At 43.3% G+C, this 22,749-nt stretch overlaps 1 protein-coding gene across 1 annotated transcript in view; it reads left to right on the top strand.

Annotated features, from left to right (window-relative positions):
- Nucleotides 1-22,749, top strand: part of LOC144828000 (fibrocystin-L-like) — a 1,506,874-nt gene that overhangs the window by 797,995 nt on the left and 686,130 nt on the right. The window contains exon 40 of the mRNA XM_078686147.1: nt 9,917-10,907. Coding sequence (XP_078542273.1) covers nt 9,917-10,907 — 991 coding nt within the window. The remainder of the gene's footprint in view (nt 1-9,916; nt 10,908-22,749) is intronic.

Raw genomic sequence — 22,749 nt, 5'->3', positions numbered from 1 at the left:
AGGTTAGCAATGTGTGCTTAGGTTGCCTCAAACTCTCCGCTCTCAGTCCAGCCCCCCTCGTCTGATAGAAGTGTTTGGACTCCTGCAAACCGCTGCTGTGTCGGGTGGGGAGCTTCCTCACCAGTTCCAAGAGAGGCGTACCCCTATTGCGTGGCTTGCCATTATTTCAATGTCCATGTGGATTGTTAGAGATGCCACCCAGACGTGTGCAGTGTCCTCTCTACTGCAGGGGGGGCAGAGTATTATTCTGCCATGCGCCGCTACAATGGGCCTGCAAGGGCTCTGTACCGCTTACAATTATTTGTCCCGAGGGAGCCCCGTCCTCCACGCAGCTCCTGTGCGTCTGCGGTGATGGGGGATTATCAAAAATTGCAAGTATGGTCCGGTTTCTCTTCTGGACCATCCACCAGTGCTAAATTCCCCCTCCGCCAGAGACGTTCAATCCGCCGCAGGCTCCGAATGACATCGGGTCTCCCAGGGACCACGCCACGCCTGCAGTCGTCCTTGCTCTACCAGCGAGCATCAGACTGCCTCTGGATCAGTCGCTGCTCTTCCAGCGCGGCTGAACAGTATCGGGCTCCTCCTCCCCTCCCGGCACCAATCTAGAAATGTCCTGCAGGCGCCCTCGTTGCCGATCATCAGCGCCACTCTCGCAGCCTATGCCAGGCAATGCCCCATTCACCAGAGCGTCCTGATCAGGTCACGGCATTCTTCTTCGGTCTAAATGTTCAGCTGCCATTTTGTACAGCAGGGCTCGGAGCGCGTTGCATTCCTTTCCAGCCCCAGCTGTCCTCTGTTTAGCAAGTTTTGTGACTCGTAGGCTTCCATAGGTTTTCCTGTTGTGATATTTATATTTTTCAAGGGGAATGAATGCGTGTTGGCACTTTGCTACGCTGTGATGTGCTGGGCCGAAACGGAGCTGCAGTTCTAGGAGCCCATTATGGTTGCCGATCCAGCCACGCCTTCCCATTTGAAACACCTTCAACACGCAATCCACTACCACGGATAATTTTACCATGCTTAGTGTTAGTGTAAAAGCCAGTCATGAATTCTTAATATGTTATTGTTAACATATTATCTATATACATTTAAGAAATTACATTTAGTCAATTACAGGTTTGCTAATATTTAAACATTTTAAATTTTGGGGGGGAGACCCACCCACCCCCACCTTTTTCATTTTATTTAGAATATATAAACTACTTACAGCATACTCACCAAAGGAAACATATATGCATTGCAAAGACTTGTGTGGTAAAAGTAATTGCAAAGTAAACAATGCATTGTAATTGCTTTTCATTGTAATAATTTCATGGTAGAGCCTGTTCCCCACAGAGTCTGGGTGCAAAAGGAGGATTGTTGGAAGTCTAATATGGCCCTGAGACTTCAGATCAGGAGACAGGTAACTGGCCCTTGGAGTCACTCCGGGTCCTGGGGGTGTCTAGTGATGCAGGTCCAGTCCTTCTCACTCAGACCAGAAGGGCAGCAGGAAGAGGTCAGCACAGCAAGCCAGCAGTTCTTCCAGAGCAGGAGTCCAGCAGAGTGGCAGTCCTTCAGCAACCCAGCAGTACTTCTGCCTGGCAATGTATCCACAGTTCCAGAAGTGTACTGAAGTGGTGGTGTCAGAGGTCCAGTACTTATACTCAGGGCAACTGGAAATATGTGATTGTGTGGCCACAGCAATCTTGGCATAATTATAGATTTGCCGCATTTGCTACATCATTCATCATCAGTGCATAATCTGCAGATTTTAACAAAAAGCTAAATTATGTTTCGAGCTCAAAACGCAGTGACACATGTTGCCACGCAGTGAAAGGCACTTTGCATTCAATGACCGTTCACCTGTCTGTAGCTTATTGCTATATTTGGGAGTTAAACTGGTACTAAAGAGGAGCAATTAATTCCCAGACAGTGTTAGCAAGTTTTAAAATGACTGAATAATGAAGTAATATGTCACAAAATATACCACATAATGCTGAATAATTTGCCTTTTCTTTCCACATATTTTACTCAACCCTGCCCCATATTTTGGCCCTCTCCTGCTGCATAATTACAGTGGCCTGGACGTGAGGGAGACTTCAAAGAGAGAGACTTCACAATAAATGTGGATTTTAAATTGTGGTTCTAGAGACACCAAACTTGAAAAGTTAATCTCTTCACATTTAGGAATTACACTTACAAATTGTAATTTCAATTATATCTTATGTGAGAGATAGGCCTTGCAGTAGTGAAAAATTACTTTAAGAGTTCTTCACTACCAAGACATGTAAAACTTAAACTTACAAGCCCAACTTCTTAAATACAATTCTCCCTGTCCTTACGCTGTCCAGGGCCTATCCTTGGGGTGATTTATATGTATTAAAAAGGAAGGTTTGGGCATGGCAAGAGGTTTACTTTTCTAGGTCTACATGGCAGTGTACACTGCACACAAAGGCTCTGAGACATTGTTTAAAGGGCTACTTAAGTAGGTGTCACAATCAGTGCTACAGGCTCTCTGGTAGCACTCAATTTACAGGTACTGGGTACATGTAGTTCACTTTACTAGGGATTTAAAAGTAAATTAAATATGCCAATTGTGGATACTGCACTGGTTAGCAGTGGTAAAGTGCACAGAGCCCTAAAGCCAACAAAACGAATTCAGCAAAAATAGGAGGAGGAAGGCAAAGAATATGTGGGTGACCCTGCAGAAAGGGCCATTTCCAACAGGAACAAGGTAGAAAAGATTGAAATAATTCAACAATTCAGGCTGTGGTTCACACTACTCACCTCCCCCAGCAAAATAGTTGGTGGACACCCCACAACCTCACAAAATCTTCTTCCAAGCCTTGTGCAGTTCAGTCAGGACTTATTTCAGGACATCAAAACTCCTATTGGCTGCTCTTGGCTTCAAAAGGCCCTTGAAATCTAAAAACATATTTTTTTACACTTGGTCCAGTAGGTTAATGATTTTCTATGGTCATCAAGTCCCCCTTGCCCTTTACAGATTTCAGGTGCATTGATTGTGAAGAAGACTCCTTGAAGAAAATAGTTTTCCCAGCAGAGCCATGTCCTCATATCACTGCTTACCAGGTAAGGAAATTGGTTTGCGGTAGTGTGGCACATGCTCTGGACGGTGCAGCACGTTTACTCTGAATCTTTTTTTTCCGCGGACTTTCAGTCCGCATACCATTACTCCGCGAGGTCTTTGACCTCGCATACCATCACTTCGCATTTTTTCACAATGCGTGTGCATTTACCATGCATGCCTTTACAACGAATTACGTTGTAAAGGCATATATGGTAAATGCACATGCGTTGTGAAAAAAAATAGACTTCAAGAAGATGGAACCAGGAGGAGTGTGGAACCACAACGACGAGAGAGGTAAGGGGGTTTGGGTTAATTTTTTAGGGGTGGGGGGGTCGTGCTGGGGTAATGATTGTGTAGTGTAGTGTAGTATAGTGTTGTGGTGGTTGTGTAGTGTAGGGTCGTGCTGGGGTAGTGTTATAGGGTTTAGGGTAGTGTTGTAGTGTTTGTGTAGTGTAGGGTCATGCAGGGGGTAGTGTTTTAGGGTTTATGGTAGTGTTGTAGTGTTTGTGTAGTGTAGGGTCATGCAGGGGGTAGTGTTTTAGGGCTTAGGGTAGTGTTGTAGTGTTTGTGTAGTGTAGGGTCATGCTGGGTGTAGTGTTTTAGGGTTTAGGGTAGTGGTGTAGTGTTTGTGTAGTGTAGAGTCATGCAGGGGGTAGTGTTTTGGGGTTGAGGGTAGTGTTGTAGTGTTTGTGTAGTGTAGGGTCATGCATGTGGTAGTGTTTTAGGGTTTAGGGTAGTGTTGTAGTGGTTGTCTAGTGTAGGGACATGCTGGGGTAGTGTTTTAGGGTTTAGGGTAGTGTTGTAGTGTTTGTGTAGTGTAGGGTCATGCTGGGGGTAGTGTTTTAGGGTTTAGGGTAGTGGTGTAGTGTTTGTGTAGTGTAGGGTCATGCAGGGGGTAGTGTTTTAGGGTTTAGGGTAGTGTTGTAGTGTTTGTGTAGTCAGACCTCCCAGGATATAGCGGCATGGATTAGCAAATTTAGCGGCACAAATATGGAAATTTAGCGGCAAAAATATGGAAATTTAAGGCATTTTTGCGGCATTTTATTTTACTCATAATTATTCATTTTCAGCTTTAAAACAATGGAAACTGTTTTAGCAGAGTATTCCACTTTGAAATAGGCCCCAACATGATGTTATTTCCTTCCACTACCCCTAGCATTTTAGTGAATTGACGCCCATGCTCTAGGAAGATTAATGAAGAGTGGGCTTCTTGTTTGTTTGTCGAAGAATACGGTTCTGGAACAACATCCCTATGAACCTCAGACCTGCGGACTCTACTAGAATAAAAAAAAAATTAAGAAGCAAATAAAATGCGGTGAGGGATTATGTCCCAGGTGACTTACTGAGGCCTTGTATCCCAGGTGCCTTGAGTGATGATGAATGTGGCCTCTACATACAGTGTTGACAAGCAGCAGGATGGAGATAACAGTCACTATCCGTGGTGTTAGCTGCACCATTTACTAGGACTACGTACAGTAAGAGTAGGCACTTACCCAGCAATGATGGCTCCTAAGTGGCCAATGAACCACTCTGGGGAGTTACTGTCAACGGTTAATAAGCTCTTCTGCACTGCAGCGAACATCTGTTTTACATCGCCGTCCTCAGGGTCTTCCACCGGGTCCCTCGAAGAGCAGGCCCCCTCTGTCTCCCTGGTTCTGGCCTTCTGTTGATCAAAGAGCAGTTACCCATCTTGGCGACGAAAGACATACGTCCACCATCTGCTCTGCTGTATTTGTGTTCTTTGATCTGGGGTGGATAGAACTACTGTGTGTCCCCCAATGATCATGCAAGTGCCGTGCTAGGTGTGAAAAGTCAGGCTATGCAGGGAAGAGCGATCCCTCACCGACTTTCCCCAGTTTTGATTCCGACTTTCCGGAGCTCTCCCTCGAGCTTCCGGGTGGCTGCCAACCAAGTAGCACCCTCAGCAGCTACCAGGCGCTCTCCGCCAGAGGTAGGTATAAGCTGACTAGCACCACGACCATTGCAGTGACACTCATACAAATCTTTAATTGTTTAGTTTAAGAATTGTGTTTTAACCGCAAGGGGATTTTAGCTGGAGCTCAACAAGTGATAATGATATTTCTCTGCCAAAACCATCTGCTTGGCTCTCGGTATGTTAATGCACACTTTCCAGAAGCGCCAATTAACTGCCTCAGCACTCGCGCCCGAGCGCGAGACACACAGAGATTTTGCCTTTTTGTGAAAGGAAAAAAAAGGAAAAATAATGAAACAGTTCGAGGAGTCAGTAGGGCTTAGTGTTTAACCCCTTCACGGCGCAGTCGGTCAGAGCTCAGCAAGAAGCCAAACCCCGCTTTCCCGTCAGACCCCAGCTGCCCTTGTTGGCGTCTGTGGAGCCTGGCTTCATGGAAACTCCAGACCCCCCAGGATATAGCGGCATGCATTATCTTTTGTAAAAATGCTACGATTTCTACAAAAGTGCCCATTTCGCGGGCACTTTTCTAAAAATCGCAGCATTTTTACAAAAGTGCCGTTTTCGCGGCAAATCGTGAAATCGCGAAATCGCGAAATCGCGATATCCTTGAGGGTCTGTGTAGTGTAGGGTCATGCTGTGGGTAGTGTTTTAGGGTTTAGGGTAGTATTGTAGTGTTTGTGTAGTGTAGGGTCATCCTGGGGGTAGTGTTTTAGGGTTTAGGCTAGTGTTGTAGTGTTTGTGTAGTGTAGGGTCATGTTGAGGGTAGTGGTTTAGGGTAGTGGTGTAGTGTTTGTGTAGTGTAGGGTCATGCAGGGGTAGTGTTTTAGGGTTTAAGGTAGTGTTGTAGTGTTTGTGTAGTGAAGGGTCATGCTGGGGGTAGTGTTTTAGGGTAGTGTTGTAGTGTTTGTGTAGTGCAGGGTAGTGTTTTAGGGTTTAGGGTAGTGTTTGCATAGTGTAGGGTAGTGATGTGGTGTTTGTGTAGTGTAGGGTCGTGCAGGGGTAGTGTATTAAGGTAGTGTTGTAGTGTTTGTGTAGGGAAGACAGTGGTATATGGTAGTGTTGGGGGGGTCGTGCTGGGTAGTGTAAATGTAGGAAAAGGACTGTGTGTCGAGGCTGGGTTGTGCAGGGGTACTACATTAGGGTGTAGGGTCGGGTAGGGTAGGGTAGGTTAGGGTACTCATACTTACCTTTAAAACTTTTACAATGAGTATACCTTTAACGTGCATGCCTTTGCGTTGTAATGGCATGTGTGGTAAAGGCATATTCGTTGTAAAAGTTTGCGTTGTGTTTTTTTGCGGGGTGTTTGTCTTTGCGGAATTAAAATTGCGGAGTGATGGTATGCGAGGTAATTGTTGGCGGAAAAACGTCTCATATTCGCTCTGGACATAGAGGGGCTAAAACAATTTTCTGAAGGTCCCATGGAAAGCAGTAGAAAATATTCTTGCAAAAGACAGGAAGGTGATTTTCTTTGTGGTCATAGTAGCATTTGAAGGGCTGGTAAACCCATCAAGAGTTAGTAAAAGAGAAGTCAGCATTCCACTAATGGGAAATCCAGTCCAAGTCACACTTTACTCTACAGTGGGGGAACTTCTTTGTCAGTGATACCGAAAGTTTCAAGGGTGCTTTGCAACATAAATTCCGAAGTGGCACAGGAGAGCATTGAAATAAGAGTGTCACTCTGTTAGAAATTTGGGGCCTCCTTTATGAAAAGTGACGCATCGCTGCGTGAAAACAGCAATGCGTCACTTTTCATTGCGCCCTCCAAACGACACCAATGATGCGTCATATTTACAGTATGACGTATCATGTCGCAAGGAGTTACAGATACGTCTGTATTTTTGACGTATCTGTAGGCGCAAAAGTGACGCATTGCTGGAGTGTGTCACAAAAGTGACGCAACTCCAGCAATGTGTCCTTTCACATGGGGCAAGCCCCATGTGAAAGGCCCTGGGTCAGTCTTACGCCTGCTGTGAGGCAGGCGGAAGATTTTGACGCATTTTAGTCCTAGAAGTGTGCGTCACTTCCATGATCCTTTCTTGCGTCTATACGCCCCCCTTGCATACATTATACCTGGCGCAGGTATAATGTGGCGCAGGGGTTTACAAAGTGACACATCTACCTAGATGTGTCACTATGTAAATATGGTGCAACAAGGGGCATTTTTTACGCCACTGGTGCGTCACAAAAAGTGACGGACCGGCAGAGTAAAAGTGACGCACTGCCCCATAAATGTTGTCAGAGGAATGAAACCTGTCCAAGGAGAGACCACAATCCAAGTCAGATACACATCCTAAATCAACTAGTGCTCCACCCTCTGGCAGCATGGCACAGAGCAGTCAGGCGTAACTTAAGAGGCAATATGTAAAGTGCCTGTCAGGGGCAGCTCCTCCACTAAGGTGGAGGAGTGTCACCCCACTACTTAAAATTCCCCAGTGAAAAGTAAAATGGCAATAAACACTATTATCATGTGTTTTTTGATTGGCTCTCAAACCCCCATCCCAAGCCTGATCTCAGGACTGGAAGCAGCAGAGAGAAGTGATGGGCTGGATATTTTAAAGCATGCATGTCACTTTGTCCGCTGTCTTGCGACAGGCAGCCAGACATGCGCAATTTAAACCTCTCAACCCTGATGTCTTAAACTGCTGGGTTGAGACTGAGCAAAGGCCTCCAGTGGTCTTTGGAGGGCTGGGAGAGCCTGCTCCATCCAATCAATCCCGGTGCTGCTCTCATACAGCATGAAAATATCATCAGGATTGGTTAGGGGACTTGGCTAGGGCTTGCTGGAGGAGAGAACACCATAGTAAGGACGGAGGTAAGTGACTTTCATTTCCTGATTTTTTTTGCAATTTAAGTCTGTACGTATCCCTAAATCTCTGATATGAATTACATTACCATTTTAAAGTTAAACATTGTAACTTCAAAACTATAATATAATGCATGTCACTATGAAGTTAGTCTAGTTTACTGTTTAGCCCGGCTCACCACTCTTCATTGCACGCTGCCGGCACTGGTATTCGTGCAACACTTAAAACAGTAAAACAGTGAAGACACTACCCAAAAATAATCCACACTGAGTTAGCAAAATAGAGCTTCATTTATTGAAAAAAACAAGACCGAAATGACAAAATCTAATAAGCAGGTCTGGAGATATGAATTTTTTAAAGAACATATTGAAATATAGTGCTTAAAAGCTTAAAGTGCCAATTGGGGCTATCTGTTTGTGCTGGACCTGGTCAAATCTGAAAGAGTCAGGCTGATCACAATGGAGCAAGCCCCATGTGAAAATCCCTGTGTCACTCCTTATGCTTTTTTCAAGGATTTTACGTAGTCACGCCCTAGAAGTGGCGCAGTGAAATCTCAGATTTCACCGCGTCTCTTCTACCTGGCTTTGCTGCAACGGAACACCCACCCTACATACATTTTATCTGTCACAGGTATAATGTAGTGCAGTGAATTACAGAGTGACACATCTGCCTGGATGGATCACTTTGTAAATATAGGGCAGTGTGGGGCATTTTTTACGCCGCTACAGCATCACAAAAAGTGACGAAACAGCAGCATAAGGGCCTCATAAATAAGGCCATAGGTCTTTAGGCAGATGAGGGATGCAGTTATGAATTGGCTTCAACTGAAGTATAGTAGGGTTTCTGAAGCAGGGTCGGCACACAAACAATATCCTAATTCACAGAATGTACCAGACTAGAATTAATTAGTCAAACATGAACACAGATTTCCATCTATCAGGCTAAAGTACATGTGACAGATAATTGTAATGTTGATAGAATGTTCTAGAGCATAGAATGATTATGTCAATGTGGCATTTAAAAGGGGGTTGGTAAAAATAAATGAGACACTGGGGGATTTAATGTCCTGCATCACAGCTTTCATTCCTGCACTCTGCTGTCGGGTTTTCTTACCCACTCGAATTCTGATGAACTTCTAGGAGTGTCTTGTGATGTAACAGCCGATTGTCTTGATTGCTGTGCCAAATACCCTCAGCAGCTTTGGCTTCACCAAGAAGAGACATATATACTGTATTGCAGAAAGAGCAGAACAGAGCACTCGTGTGAAGTCTGTCAAGGGTCATACCATAGCAACAACTAAAAACCAAATTTGAAAAATGAAAAACACTGGGTGGAAACATAGAAAGTATAATACTTTCAATATCCAACACGGTTGTGAATTTGTCTCTATATTGGGCCTAATATAAATCAATACGCTAATGTACCTTTCTCTTTTTGCTTAAGTATGGAATCAATGCAATTGGAATATGTTTTCTTTTTGAAAGGGTAAAAAACAAGAGCATTCTTTTGGCAAAGATAACATGCCAAACTCTTTTGGAGGAGAACACCGGCTCTGTCCTCGTCCAGGTCATGAGCATCCTTTGATATGCACAGAGTGGTGTGCAGACATATATTCAATGAATGTGATAAATAAAGGGCGCCATTTCTCAGTCCGCATCTGCTGGCTTTTATAAAGCTCATATGCCTACCAGAGTTCTGTGGCACTGAACATAGGATAACTCAACTCCTACAAGAGAGCCACCAAGAAGTTCCTCCTATTTTTTTAGGTTTATGGTAGGAATCCTCAACAACACATTGCTGAAATAATGCTTGGTATGTTTTTAACACCAAAGTCATAACTGATGGTACTTGAAGTTGGTACCCATCACAGATTATCTTGCTAGTATATCGTGGCTTTTTATGAGTAAAATGATTCTATAATAAATAGTAACCCTTCCGAATGTGTACACTTTCTAATGCACCTGACTATCATACTTTTCCGAATATTGCTCTCCAAAGAGATTTCAATGTAGTAGTTCATTATATTGGTGAATGAATCCAGTTGCATAGTTATATTTATAAACTGTCTATTAGCTTGGTATGAATGTATCTCTAATGCATGTTTTGCTTTAGGTGAAGATCGGAAGCTATCCGTGTGTGATACTGTCGAGCAGTGGGCACGGACTGACATGCACTGTGGACCCAGAGAACACAATGGACATCGGAAGTGCAGAAATGGTCTCCCTAAACGTGCATAACCTTGGTACAGCCATCAACACCTTGACCAGTGAGTTCGATCGACGCTTCGTCCTCCTCCCCCACATGGACTCTGTGACCCCAAGCATTGGATCACTCACAGGGAAGACCAGACTGACCATCCACGGGTCAGGGTTTGCAGCTCCGCAGAGTGGGATAATGGTTACAGTGGCCGGATATCCATGTGCTATTGTGTCTGTGAGTTACACAGACATCGAATGTGACACCCCAAGTGCTTATGTTGAGCAAAGCGTGGATCTAATAGTCAGTGTACTTGATATCCCAGCTCAGTGCAGGGGGTTGTGCAGCTTTTCATACTCCACAAATGTCGCATCGAAAATATCAAGCGTGGCACCCACCATCTTGCAGAATGTATCTACTGAAATTGTGATTGAAGGCGAAGGGTTTGGGTCCAGAGTTGACGACATCCTTGTGTTCATTGGAGATGAGGAAATTGAGCCAACCAGCCTCACTGAAAACAACATTACTTGCCTTGTGACCCCACTTCCTGCTGGAGACTACACGCTCACAGTTGTGGTGTTAAGCAAAGGCCTTGCTACAGGTACCCTCACCCTCAACAGTCCTGCGGAGGCCTCTCTCTCACCACACTTTGGAAGCATCATGGGAGGCACCACTTTGTTCATCACAGGAAATGGATTTGGCACAAACAGCACTATAGTGACCATTGGTGGTAATTTGTGTGAAGTCGTGTCTGTCACTCCTGGCGAAGTGCAGTGTATCACACCAGCATACTATGCTGGAGCTGCAAGTGTACAGATAGTTGTTAACTCAGTTGTGTATACGCCACTAAGCTTCACATATGCAGAAAGCCATACGCCATACATCACATCTATATTTCCTACAACAGGTGTGTATATCCTTTAATTCTTCCTTTTTGATATTTGTCCTATGTCTTTAACCCCTGTTTTGCCTTTCACTGCACCCTAGTACTTACATTTGCATCAATTTCATGCAATGAAAGTAGAAAAGTTATATGACTGAAACATGCACAAGAGAAACTCAAGAAAGCATCACCTGCACTGTTTGGATTATCTCTGTTATAATGTAGGTGTTTGTCATTTGCCTTGTGTTATGTTACGGTGTTATATTATGTCGTTTACTTTGGAGAAAAAGTTGCTACATTTCCAACCAAACATTTCCTGTGGCAAACAACCATCTTCCGAGATTGAAGGTGGTAAGATGACACTGCTCTGACTCAAACTATTTCAGACACCAGTCAGCCCGAAACTATGGCAGAGACCTATCTTAAACTGGCACTTCTATGACTTTATGCAATATGGCCTCTGTGGACGTACAACAAACGAGCCACGTACTGTAACGTCAGGGCAAAAGTATTTGAGGAGTATTCCTTTAAGCCTGGTATCATTTGCAGAGGCATGGAGAGGACTCCTTGATGTTTTATGTTCACACTTAAAATAAGCAAACAGCAGGCAGAACGGGGTTGGCAGACACAGGGGGGCATATTATCAAGAACGGGCGTTACATTATCGCCGCTTTTATCGGCAGGAAATTCCAATCGAAGCCCATGTTAGATGTCTTCACATCTTAAAAGGGCTTCGATTGGAATTCATAGAGCATATAATCAAGCACATTATCGCCACTTTATCGTCAGTTTCCTGCCGAGAAAAGCGGCGATAATGTAACGCCCTTTCTTGATAATATGCCCCAGGGTTCCAATAATGGACCCACTCCTGCACGGAAGACAGCGATGCAGGCAACGTATGTTTATTTGATGGAAAACACAGATTAATATTGGACTTGTAAAGCGCCTCAACGCCCTCTTGTCTGCGCTATATAACACTACGACATGTAAATAAATAAAAGGCGAGAATCACCAGCAGGCGAAATGCTTCACTGGATGAAAACACAAATAATCTATAAAGGTGCCATCAGAACTGCAACACATGGGGCTGTAAAGCAGAATGTTTCAGAAAAGGGGGTGGTGATGGACAGAGTATCTGAATGAAGCAGAACACTCCTACCCAGTCAACAGATCAGGGCTTGATCCATCACCGTTTTTTAGCTCACTGCACCATCCCAGCTCAGAACCTGGCTACATGCAAATTAGTCTGTCCCTGGCCCAGTGCATCATGGGAACAGGGCAGACCAAACTACCAAGCCAATTCTTTTACTGGAAAGGAAACAAGCTTCTGGGGACCGGTTTCTGGCATTACAGACGTCTTCGGCCCGGCTTGCTTGAATCCTGATGGTGCAGGTGGACAGATTGCAGAACAATATCATACATTCACCCCAGTACAGAGATCAGGGCCTAAATCCATTGTTTTTTGCTCACCATGCCATTCCAGTTTGCAGCCAGCCATGTGCAAATCAGTCTTGATCCTGCACCCAATGGGAAAAGTCCAGCCCGAACTGCCAGGCCAGGTCCTCCCTGGACTGGAAACAAGCATCCTAGGACTGGGTTCGGGCTTTCAGCCCTCATCAGCCAGGATAGCTTGATTCCAGTGGCATGGAGAGCATGGGACTCATGTCTGAGCATACCTTTCCCACTCAGGGTGACAAATGCAAAAAGAACAATTGATGGACAGAATGCAGGACAATGTCATACATTCACCCCAGTAAAGAGATCTAGGCCTAAATCCATTGTTTTTTTGCTCACCATGCCATTCCAGTTTGGACCCAGCCATATGCAAATCAGTCTTGATCCTGCGCCCAATGGGAACAGTCCAGCCCGAACTGCCAGGCTATATGTATTCAAGTGTCCTTTCATTCGGGAAGTGAACACAAAGCAGTACCCACTGAACTATGCACATAACATATTGCTCTTTGATATGCCTGGTACATGTTCTTTGCAGTAGGCATATTACCCCTCTGCGCTACCTTAGATGAGTAAAAAAGCCACTAGACAAAACATGCTCCCATCTCTCTCCAGCAGGTACGCTGATCACCAAAGTTATCTTGGCACTTGTATTGTTGACCGAAACCTGCTGAATATACAAAGAACTTTGCAGTGTTTTTAAAACTCCTGCACTTGTACAAAACCGGTCCCCCCAAACTACACTGGCCCCCTACCCCTCCAGTCGCCCTGGGAAATGCCTGCTCCTGCCCTTTCACTGCTCCTGTCCAGTGAGTACTCCTACTCATGCTCGATCAACTCTCCTGCTTCATCAATTCCCCTGCCCCGTCACTTCTCCTGGCCAGTCACTGCTCCTGCCCCGTTCACTGCTCCTGCCCCGTTCACTGCTCCTGCCCCGTTCACAGCTCCTGCCTGGTTACCACTCCTGCTCATGCCTAATCACCACTCATGCCCCATTACTTCTACTGCTTTGTCACTTCTCCTGCCCCGTCGCCTCTTCTGTCCCATCGCCTCTCCTGCCCATCACCTGTACTGCCCATCACCTCGACTGCCCATCACCTCTCCTGGCCATCACCTCTCCTGCCCATCACCTCTCCTGCCCATCACATCCCCTGCCTGTCATGTCATCTGCCTGTCATGTCACCTGCCCGGTCACCTCTCCTGCCCTGTCGCCTCTCCTACCCCATCACTTCTCCTGCCCCGTCACTGCTCTTGCATGCAAATCCTACATTGACAATCCTTGGTAAGTTGCACTACTACTGCTGAAAAGGCCAATGGAGGTACTAAAGGGTGAGGTGGACTGGCCTCAAGGGTCTTGTGACCTCAATGACAGAGTCATTGTCGCTCTAGGGAGTGCTTGTTCGTATACCTGCCCGCAAGACTGGAGGTGAACTTCAGTATGGATCGTGGTGGCCAGGCCTTCAAGGTAAAGCATACTTGCCACCACAAGGGTCCACCTGCTGGTGCTAAGACACCCAGATTTTTTAAGGTTTATTGGGCCATCTAAGGTGTATCATGGGAATGTGCTCTTTCAAGAGTGTGGGCTGGTGGACTGGTCATGAAGGCTGAACCTGGTTCTCCAGTTCAAAATTCTGCAGCTCTTGTCAGAGTGCCACATCCTCTCCCCTACTGGACACCATACTGCCCCCTGAGAGAAACTAGCACTACCTTCAGCTACAACCTAATTGTGCTGCGACTCAATTCAAATTATGCACTAGACAAGACTAATATGCTCCCTGAAAAAAAAGTTATGACATCCTGGAAAAAGCAAACACTAATAGGGAATGCAAGGATAAGTAAAGCATGTGAAATGTAAGCAGAAACAAAATGGTTACCTGAACGCTTTTAAACTCATTATTCAGTCATCAGTGAGTGTTTGTGCCTGAAAAGTTCAGGACATGACTACAAGACCCGGAAGGAACCTATTTCGTTGTCCATTGCTTTTAGTCTTACAAAACTTAAGCAGTTTGCTTTAAAAAGACCACATCCCTGAACACACAGCAGCGGTACACATTTTAAAATCTAAAATAATTAAAACAGTTGAAAAAGATCACATTAAACGATTCCCACTCCACCCATCAACCAGGTATTGCAGCCCCTCTAGGAATAGTGCCCTTCCCCACCCTGGGAAAACAATGTTGTTCAAAGAAAGACGAGAAATAGAAAGTAATCCATCACTGGCAAACTCTGTAAAGTGGCACTAATGTGCGTGGGTGTAATTAGCACCAATGTGGCCTGTCTGTGACGAGTCTTTATTGCTTTAATACGTTATTTCATTATTTTTCGTAGTTTTATACTTTTTTCTCTTCGTTCTGAGATTGTCCTTCGGAGTAGAAAGAGGTCAGAAAATAACGACATTTCTATCCTAAGAGTTTCGTTCTTTTTTGGAACCATTTGACAGGGGAACAAAAAAAGGAAAGGACGGCAAGAGGTGGTAAGTGCTGTCTCTTAAAAAAATCACGTGAGGAGTAGCGAGACAGAAAGAGAGGGAGGAATAAAGAGAGAAAGAGGAGGAGGGCAGCTGCCAGAGGCAGAGCAGGAGAAATGGTCACTTCTCTGTACAGGAAGGAAAAGAGACAGTTTTTTTCCTTCTCTGCCTGTCTCAGAATGGCCTCACTGCAGCATGCATAATAAAGGGCAGAGGGCGAACCTTACTACAGCATATCAAAGGGCAGAGGGTGGGTGGCCTGAGGCCTCTGAGACTGAAGGCAGATCACATGTAAAGTTCAGGGCCATTAACTGTAGCACTTTCGTGCGCTAAAGGCACTGACAATCACAAAAGAGAGAGGGGAAATTCTTTTGTCCGCTCGTCCCCCTCCCTTGTCCCCCGTGTCCCCCCCACTGCAAAATCTGAGGGGGATATGTCCCCCGCGTCCCCCACACTTCCTACGCCCATGGGAAGTACTGCTTCTGTGCGAGCTCAGGGAGGGGCTGCTGCAGCCTCTGTAGTTCAACAGAGAAGTGCGAGCAGCCCATGCAAGATGGAAAAAAACAAAGTTATCGTTTTAATTAGGACTAATATTGCCGTCCCGGGATGCTTTTTTTAAAGTAAGAAGTAGGGGAACAGACTGAATTAATTTTTAGAAGTAGGGGCACGCCGTGCCCTTCTGTCCCCGCCCACTTCTACCACTGCTCACGGAACTCGGGGGCAGGAGGGGTCTCGACTCGACAAAGTAGGGAGCAGGGCTGGGGAGGCAGAGAACAAGTACGACTGACTGCGCCCCAGCCTTACAAGCGCTACTCTGCTGACTCCATCTTCCCACCTGGCCACTCTACTGCTTCTTAACCCCTCCCCCCTTCTGAAGACGCCCACCCACCTTTAACCATCAGCAGGGCTCGGAAACAGTTTTTATTTATAAATAAGAAAAGCTCAGAAATGTAAGGACATAAGATAGCTTGTATGGATAACGTGCCTGCGCCAGAAAGGTGCTCTGAGGTCTGCCTCGGCTCCAAGCGCCAAATAACAAATAACGTGCATGGTCGCTCCTGTTTAACACGGAACTCGGGGGCAGGAGGGGTCTTGACAAAGCAGCGAGCAGGGCTGGGGGCATGGGAGGGGTGCAGAGAAAACAGTACGACTGACTGCGCCGCAGCCCTACAAGCTCTACTCTGCTGACTTCATCTGTAATAACAAGCAACCAGGACAGCGCTGACCGCTGGGATGGAAAGGGAGATGAAACTCACCAGGACCGCGTTCGCCCGAGTGACTTCATGTTAGTGCACTGGAAGTATGGCGGAATGTCCCTGCAGCTGCACCGTCACTCTGTTCATTTAAATTGCGGGTTGCTTTTCAGATTCTGTAGTTTGAATATGGAAAGCTACCCACTCTCCCCCGCACACTTCCCATGCCTGCTGTCTATGGCGCAGGAGGAGGGCTGCGGCTGGCCTACGGAGCAGACACAGGCAGCATGAAGGGCGGAGAGCAGCCCCCCAGAGCCGGCTGGTGGAAGCTGCCCCTCTCCCCCGCACACTTTCCATGACTGCTGTGGCTGGGCAGAGTGTGGTAGTCCGGCAAAGCACTGGCACCCCGGAGCTGGCCTGCTGCTGCTGTGCCTGCGTGCCGTCCCTGCCCCGCGGCTCCCTCTAACAGCTCGGTTTCCCGCTCTTGCTCCTTTCAGCCCTCCACGCTTTAATGGCGTGCATCGCTCCCAGCAACGCTGTAAACAATGGTCACATCATGGTTGCTGGGAGCGAATCATGGGCCACTAGGGACCATTGCACATATTTTTTTACGGTTGAACAGGCAGCTATGACCGGGGAGAAGGGAAGAACCGTGGCTAACGCCGAAGCGGGAGATAGATTTGCAGCCGCCATAATTATGAAGGTTAGCATGCCGCACTTTATAAAAACAGATACATTTTTAAAAGGATTTTGGCGACGCACGCAATAATAAAGTTGCGCGACCACGATATGCGCTTTATTGAAATGGTTTAATGAAAAACAAAATTACAAAAATGATTTGGTTTAGCCGCGCTATATAAATGGCGCGACTGGCAATATTAAAGTTCGAGGCATCGAGGGAAAGGGGTGCCACAATGAATATTAAGCTTGGCGTGCAGTGTCGGAGAGCGTGTCTAACAGCAGACAGGAGAAAGCCCTGTAAAAACAAGGAAGTAGTCCCTACACAAATAGATAAGGCCGAGCAGCGGAACCTAACTGTAGTTGGTCGGTGCTCCTTCCGGCCAAAGGGAAGCAAAACGGAAGTGCCGAATTTGACCTCAAGCCAACCATAAGCCTGCTAACAAATCGAAAGCCACAGTTAACAAATGGAAAGTGGCAGGAGATACTACCGGCAAGAGGCGGAGTTTCACCCAAGTATAGAGATTACTTAATGCCTCGTAGAAGCAACGCATGTGTGCTGCCTATGCGAGACCTAAAAATGAGCAATGCAACAGACAGCAGTCAAACAAAATACAGTACAGTGCAGTGATACAGCACCAAAAAACAGCAACACTAAAAGAAACACACATATCACACAAAAAAAGCAGCACAACAAATATGCAATAAACATTCTGGTAAGAAAATACCAGCTCCACAAATCAGCTTTCTTAGTACAATGTTCGCACCAAGCAATGTCTGTCTTATCACGAAGGGCTTGGATTATCACCTGGCAAACATATATTATGATCCAGCCCGTACAGTCAAATTTGTGAGTTGTCAGAGCTGAAGATTCTTGAGGTCAGTAGAATGCTAACAATCGTCCACCACCAAGGGAGGGGAAGGGATTGCGATTGAGAACTGAGGGGAAGAAAACCTAATACAAGAATCATAACTGTTTTTTTTTTATTGAGTTTTCATTTGGCAGCAGTACATAAAGTAACAAGAAGTAACAATACAATACAAAGCAAAGCAAGACAGAGCAAGCAGGCAAAGTACTACTCTTCTCAATGCTTATTCCTACAAAATCAGAAGTTAAGTACTAAAACCTCTCGCGTTCCAGTCCATTTTGCAATTGGAGACCATAGTTTACGACCAAATGTTTTCTTGGTAATACCTTTCATTTTATATAATGCTACTTCCAAATAATACATTGATAATAGCTTAGTTCGCCACATAATAAAGTTGGGTGGTTCTATGTGAAGCCAGCCTGATGTTATACAAAAACGGTATGCAGACATGCAGACAAACATAAATCCTATGTCCGTATCAGAAGTCACATTTGACACATTTTCATCACATCCAAAAATTACCATTGATGCTGTTAGTTTGACTTGAATAGACAGCTCTGCTGCCAGAAAATGCTCTATCTCCGCAATAAATCGCGCCAGTTTCGGGCAGTCAAAGAACATGTGTAGAGCATCAGCCCCGTGTAAATTACAACGGCTACAATTTGTCCCACGCACAGCACTCCATTTTGCTAGCTTCCCTGGTGTACAGTCATAATATCGAGTCAATTATTTCGACTGGACAGAATATCGAGTAAAAAATATAGAATGGACATAATATCGACTAGACATAATATAGACAACAAAAATATCGACTAGAGAAAATTAATATCGAATAGAATGGACATAATATCGAATCAAAAATATAGAATGGACATAATATCGACTAGATATAATATAGACAACAAAAATATCGAATTTAAGGTAAGTTAATAATAATTTTTATTTTTTGTGTAATATAAGTCTGTAGCGGGTTGTGGGTTTATAGGGGAATAGGGTGGGAAGTAATTTAATTCTAATTAATTAAATATGTTAATTTATTTATTGATATATATTTAGAATTAATTGTTAATTAATTATTAATTGGTAATTAATTAAAATATAATTGGTAATTAATTATAATTGATTAATTGATAAATATTTTAATTTTAGTAATTTATTTTCTGTAGTGGGTTGTGGGTTTATAGGGGAATAGGGTGGGAAGTAATTTAATTATAATTAATTAAATATGTTAATTTATTTATTGATAATAATTTAGAATTAATTGTTAATTAATTATTAATTGGTAATTAATTAAAATATAATTGGTAATTAATTATAATTGATTAATTGATAAATATTTTAATTTTAGTAATTTATTTTCTGTAGCGGGTTGTGGGTTTATAGGGGAATAGGGTGGGAAGTAATTTAATTATAATTAATTAAATATGTTAATTTATTTATTGATATTTTTTTTTAATTAATTGTTAATTAACTATTAATTGGTAATTAATTAAAATATAATTGGTAATTAATTATAATTGATTAATTGATAAATATTTTAATTTTAGGGTTCAGGGTCAGTTTTCAGTTTTTGGGTAAAGGGGTATTTTTAGGGTTCAGGGTCAGTTTTCAGTTTTTGGGTAAAGGGGTATTTTTAGGATTCAGGGTCAGTTTTCAGTTTTTGGGGTAAAGGGGTATTTTTAGGGTTCAGGGTCAGTTTTCAGTTTGTAGGTAAAGGGGTATTTTTAGGGTTCAGGGTCAGTTTTCAGTTTTTGGGTAAAGGGGTATTTTTAGGGTTCAGGGTCAGTTTTCAGTTTTTGGGTAAAGGGGTATTTTTAGGGTTCAGGGTCAGTTTTCAGTTTTTGGGTAAAGGGGTATTTTTAGGGTTCAGGGTCAGTTTTCAGTTTTTGGGGTAAAGGGGTATTTTTAGGGTTCAGGGTCAGTTTTCAGTTTGTAGGTAAAGGGGTATTTTTAGGGTTCAGGGTCAGTTTTCAGTTTTTGGGTAAAGGGGTATTTTTAGGGTTCAGGGTCAGTTTTCAGTTTTTGGGGTAAAGGGGTATTTTTAGGGTTCAGGGTCAGTTTTCAGTTTGTAGGTAAAGGGGTATTTTTAGGGTTCAGGGTCAGTTTTCGGGTAAAGGGGTATTTTTAGGGTTCAGGGTCAGTTTTCAGTTTATGGGTAAAGGGGTATTTTTAGGGTTCAGGGTCAGTTTTGGGTTTTTGGGGTACAGGGGTACTTTGTAAAAATAAAGTAAAATTACATTTAAATTACATTTATTTAATAAAATTAAATTATATTAAATTATATTATAATATTTTTTATTAATTTATATTCAAAAAATTATTATATACTTACCAATACTTATGTTGTAATGGTATGCGTTGTAAAGGTATATGCGTTGTAAAATCTTGCGTTGTAAATGTATGCGTTGTAAAAGTTTTTGCGTTGTAAAAGTTTTGTTGTAATGGTAGGCGTTGTAAAAGTATGCGTTGTAACGTCATACATCCCTGGAGTGGGAATAGTAATTTTAACCTCTACGCTACCCAGCGCTTTCCCTACTGTTGCACCCACTGGAGTGGGAGTAGTAAATTTTACCTCTACGCTATCCAACACTTTTGCTAATGTTGAACTCACTATAGTTGTAACAATACATTTTAAACATTTTCTAAAATGTTATATATGTTTATTTAATAATATGTTTAAATATATATATATATATATATATATATATGTATATATATATATATATATATATATATATCAAACGAACCTCCTTCGCCTAGAAGAAAGTAGAAGCCACAGCAGGGGACAGTGTGGAAGCCTTTAATCACACCAACAAGGCGAATGCATTTCGGCTATATCTTAGCCTTCCTCAGCGCCACAAGTGTCCCAGGAAAACTGCCAATCACGCCCCAGTAGTGTCCTGCTGCCTTTAATTGCCAAGTGACTTATATATATATGTGTGTGTGTAATTTTTGGTGATATAATTTTTGTAATTATATAAATTATTTATTAAAATTATATTTTTTTAATAATTATTTCTAAGTTTATATTAAATATATTTATTACTATATTACTTTTAACTTAATTTTAAGACATTTTAAAAAATCGATATTTTGACAGTCTATATTTTTGTAAGTCGATATTTTGGAGTCGATATTTTGGTACTTACCTGTTTGAAGATAGGGAGTCGATATTTTGTCAATCGATATTTTTGACTCGATATTTGTGTATCTCGATATTTGTGTCGTCGATATTATGTCAGTGATCCGTATAATACAGCCCAAAAACAGACATATAATGCTGGCTGATGAGCGACCCATTCAGTAAGACACTTTTGGCAATTGCTAAGCTTCTCTCTATATTTACATTTTGAGTATTCATTTTGCTCTGCCATTTAATCACTATGGCCTCCAGATCATCCTCCCTTTGTTCTAAAATTAGTTGATATAGAGGTCCTATTCTTTGTCGCCTTTTAATTGCTTCAAGAATATTAATACTCCCCAAGAAAATTAAAGAATTTGAAACTTTCTGTAAACAGAAACTGCGTACCTGAAGATACTTTAAAAAATCGGCACGAGGTATATGATTTGTATTCAATAGATGATGAAATGAGACAAAATTGTTATCTATGAATAAATCTCCCAGTTTCCTAATACCTAAAATATTCCAGTTATGCATTACCCCGTCATTAAATATCTCCGGGAGAATAAAACAGTTCTGTAAAGGAGTGTACCGATTTAGGTTGATGCTGAGCCGAAATTTTCTTTTAATAGATCGTCAAATCAAAAAAGCTGTTTCTACTATCTTAAAAAAAGGATCCACATTAGTGGGAATAATATCCTCAATAGTAGCTGTGATTTTAATCCCAAGATACGTGGCTTCTTTATCTATCTTCATGTTCTCAGGGCGCCCTGCCATCGAGTGTATAAGCTGAGTTTTATCGATATTCAGCCTATACCCTGATAGACGGCCAAATTCTTCCGCCGACTTTACAATAATAGGTAGTGCCGTATTGAGTTCAGCTGTTATCACGGTGATATCGTCGCCATAAGCGCAGACTTTTACCTCCCAACTGTTTAGCTGTACTGGTTTGATTGCCACATTCCCTTCCAAATTTCTTATGAATGGGTCAATATGAAGAGCGAATAGCAAGGGGGAACAGGGGGAACAGGGGCAACCCTGTCTCGTCCCCCTTGCTATTCGCACCGGCCCTGACAGAGAGCCAGAGATCTGAATGACCGCTATCGGGTGAACATAAAGTGTTTGCGTTGCTTTAATAATCCCTGCGGGAATCCCCATCTTTACCAGCACAGATCACAGGAAGGGCCAGTTGACCCTGTCCAACGCCTTTTCGGCGTCCAACAGGGCCACACCAACTGAAGAGCCAGTCCCCTGCGCCCAGTCCAGCAAAGATATTATTCGCCTAACGAAGTCAGTTGTGCCTCTACCATGTATGAAACCGTGTTGTCTTATGGAGACAAGCCCTGCCATTAAATCATTTAACCGGTTTGCGATCAACTTCGAGTAAATTTTGCTGTCGGTATTCAACAGAGAAATCGGCCTATAAGACCCCATCTCTTCTGGATTTTTTCCCTTCTTTTTAAAGATAACAATTGTTGCTTCTGCCCATGATCGCTGAGCCAACCCCGCGAAAGCCTGACTGCAAACATCCAGCAATTCTTTTTTTAGTTGGTTTCTAAATGTTCTATAGAATTCCAGCGGAATATTATCTGGCCCTGTGGCCTTGCCCAGGGCTAACCCTAATATCGCTGACTCAATCTCTCCCCATTCTGTGGGCGCCAAGAGGATCCTTTGCTCAGCATCAGATAGAGTTAATGGGCTTACGTCCTTTAAATATTCGTTTGGATCAGCAGGTTCCCCTTCCTCACTATAAAGTCGCTGATAAACCTCTTGAAAGGCTAATAAAATCCCTTCTTTTGTTTCCTGTATGACCCCATTCAGATCCCTAATTTTTGTAATATCATTAGATACCTGCTTCTCCCTTGCTCCCTTTGCCAATATTCTTCCTGTTTTCTCCCCGTACTCATATGCTGATTCCTTATGTTGAGTATAATTAGTTGCAATTATGTCAGCTATCTTAGAGTAAACATTAGCTCTTTTGATTGAAAGATCATTTTGAGCCAATTTGCTCAAATCAGAGTCGCCACCTTGACTTAGCACTGCTGCTAGTTTTTCCTCAGCTCTTGTTATTTCATCAAATTCTTCT

Source organism: Lissotriton helveticus, chromosome 4_1 (assembly GCF_964261635.1).
Source record: "Lissotriton helveticus chromosome 4_1, aLisHel1.1, whole genome shotgun sequence".
Classification (NCBI taxonomy): Eukaryota; Metazoa; Chordata; class Amphibia; order Caudata; family Salamandridae; genus Lissotriton; species Lissotriton helveticus.
This window is presented reverse-complemented; position numbering and strand designations above follow the sequence as displayed.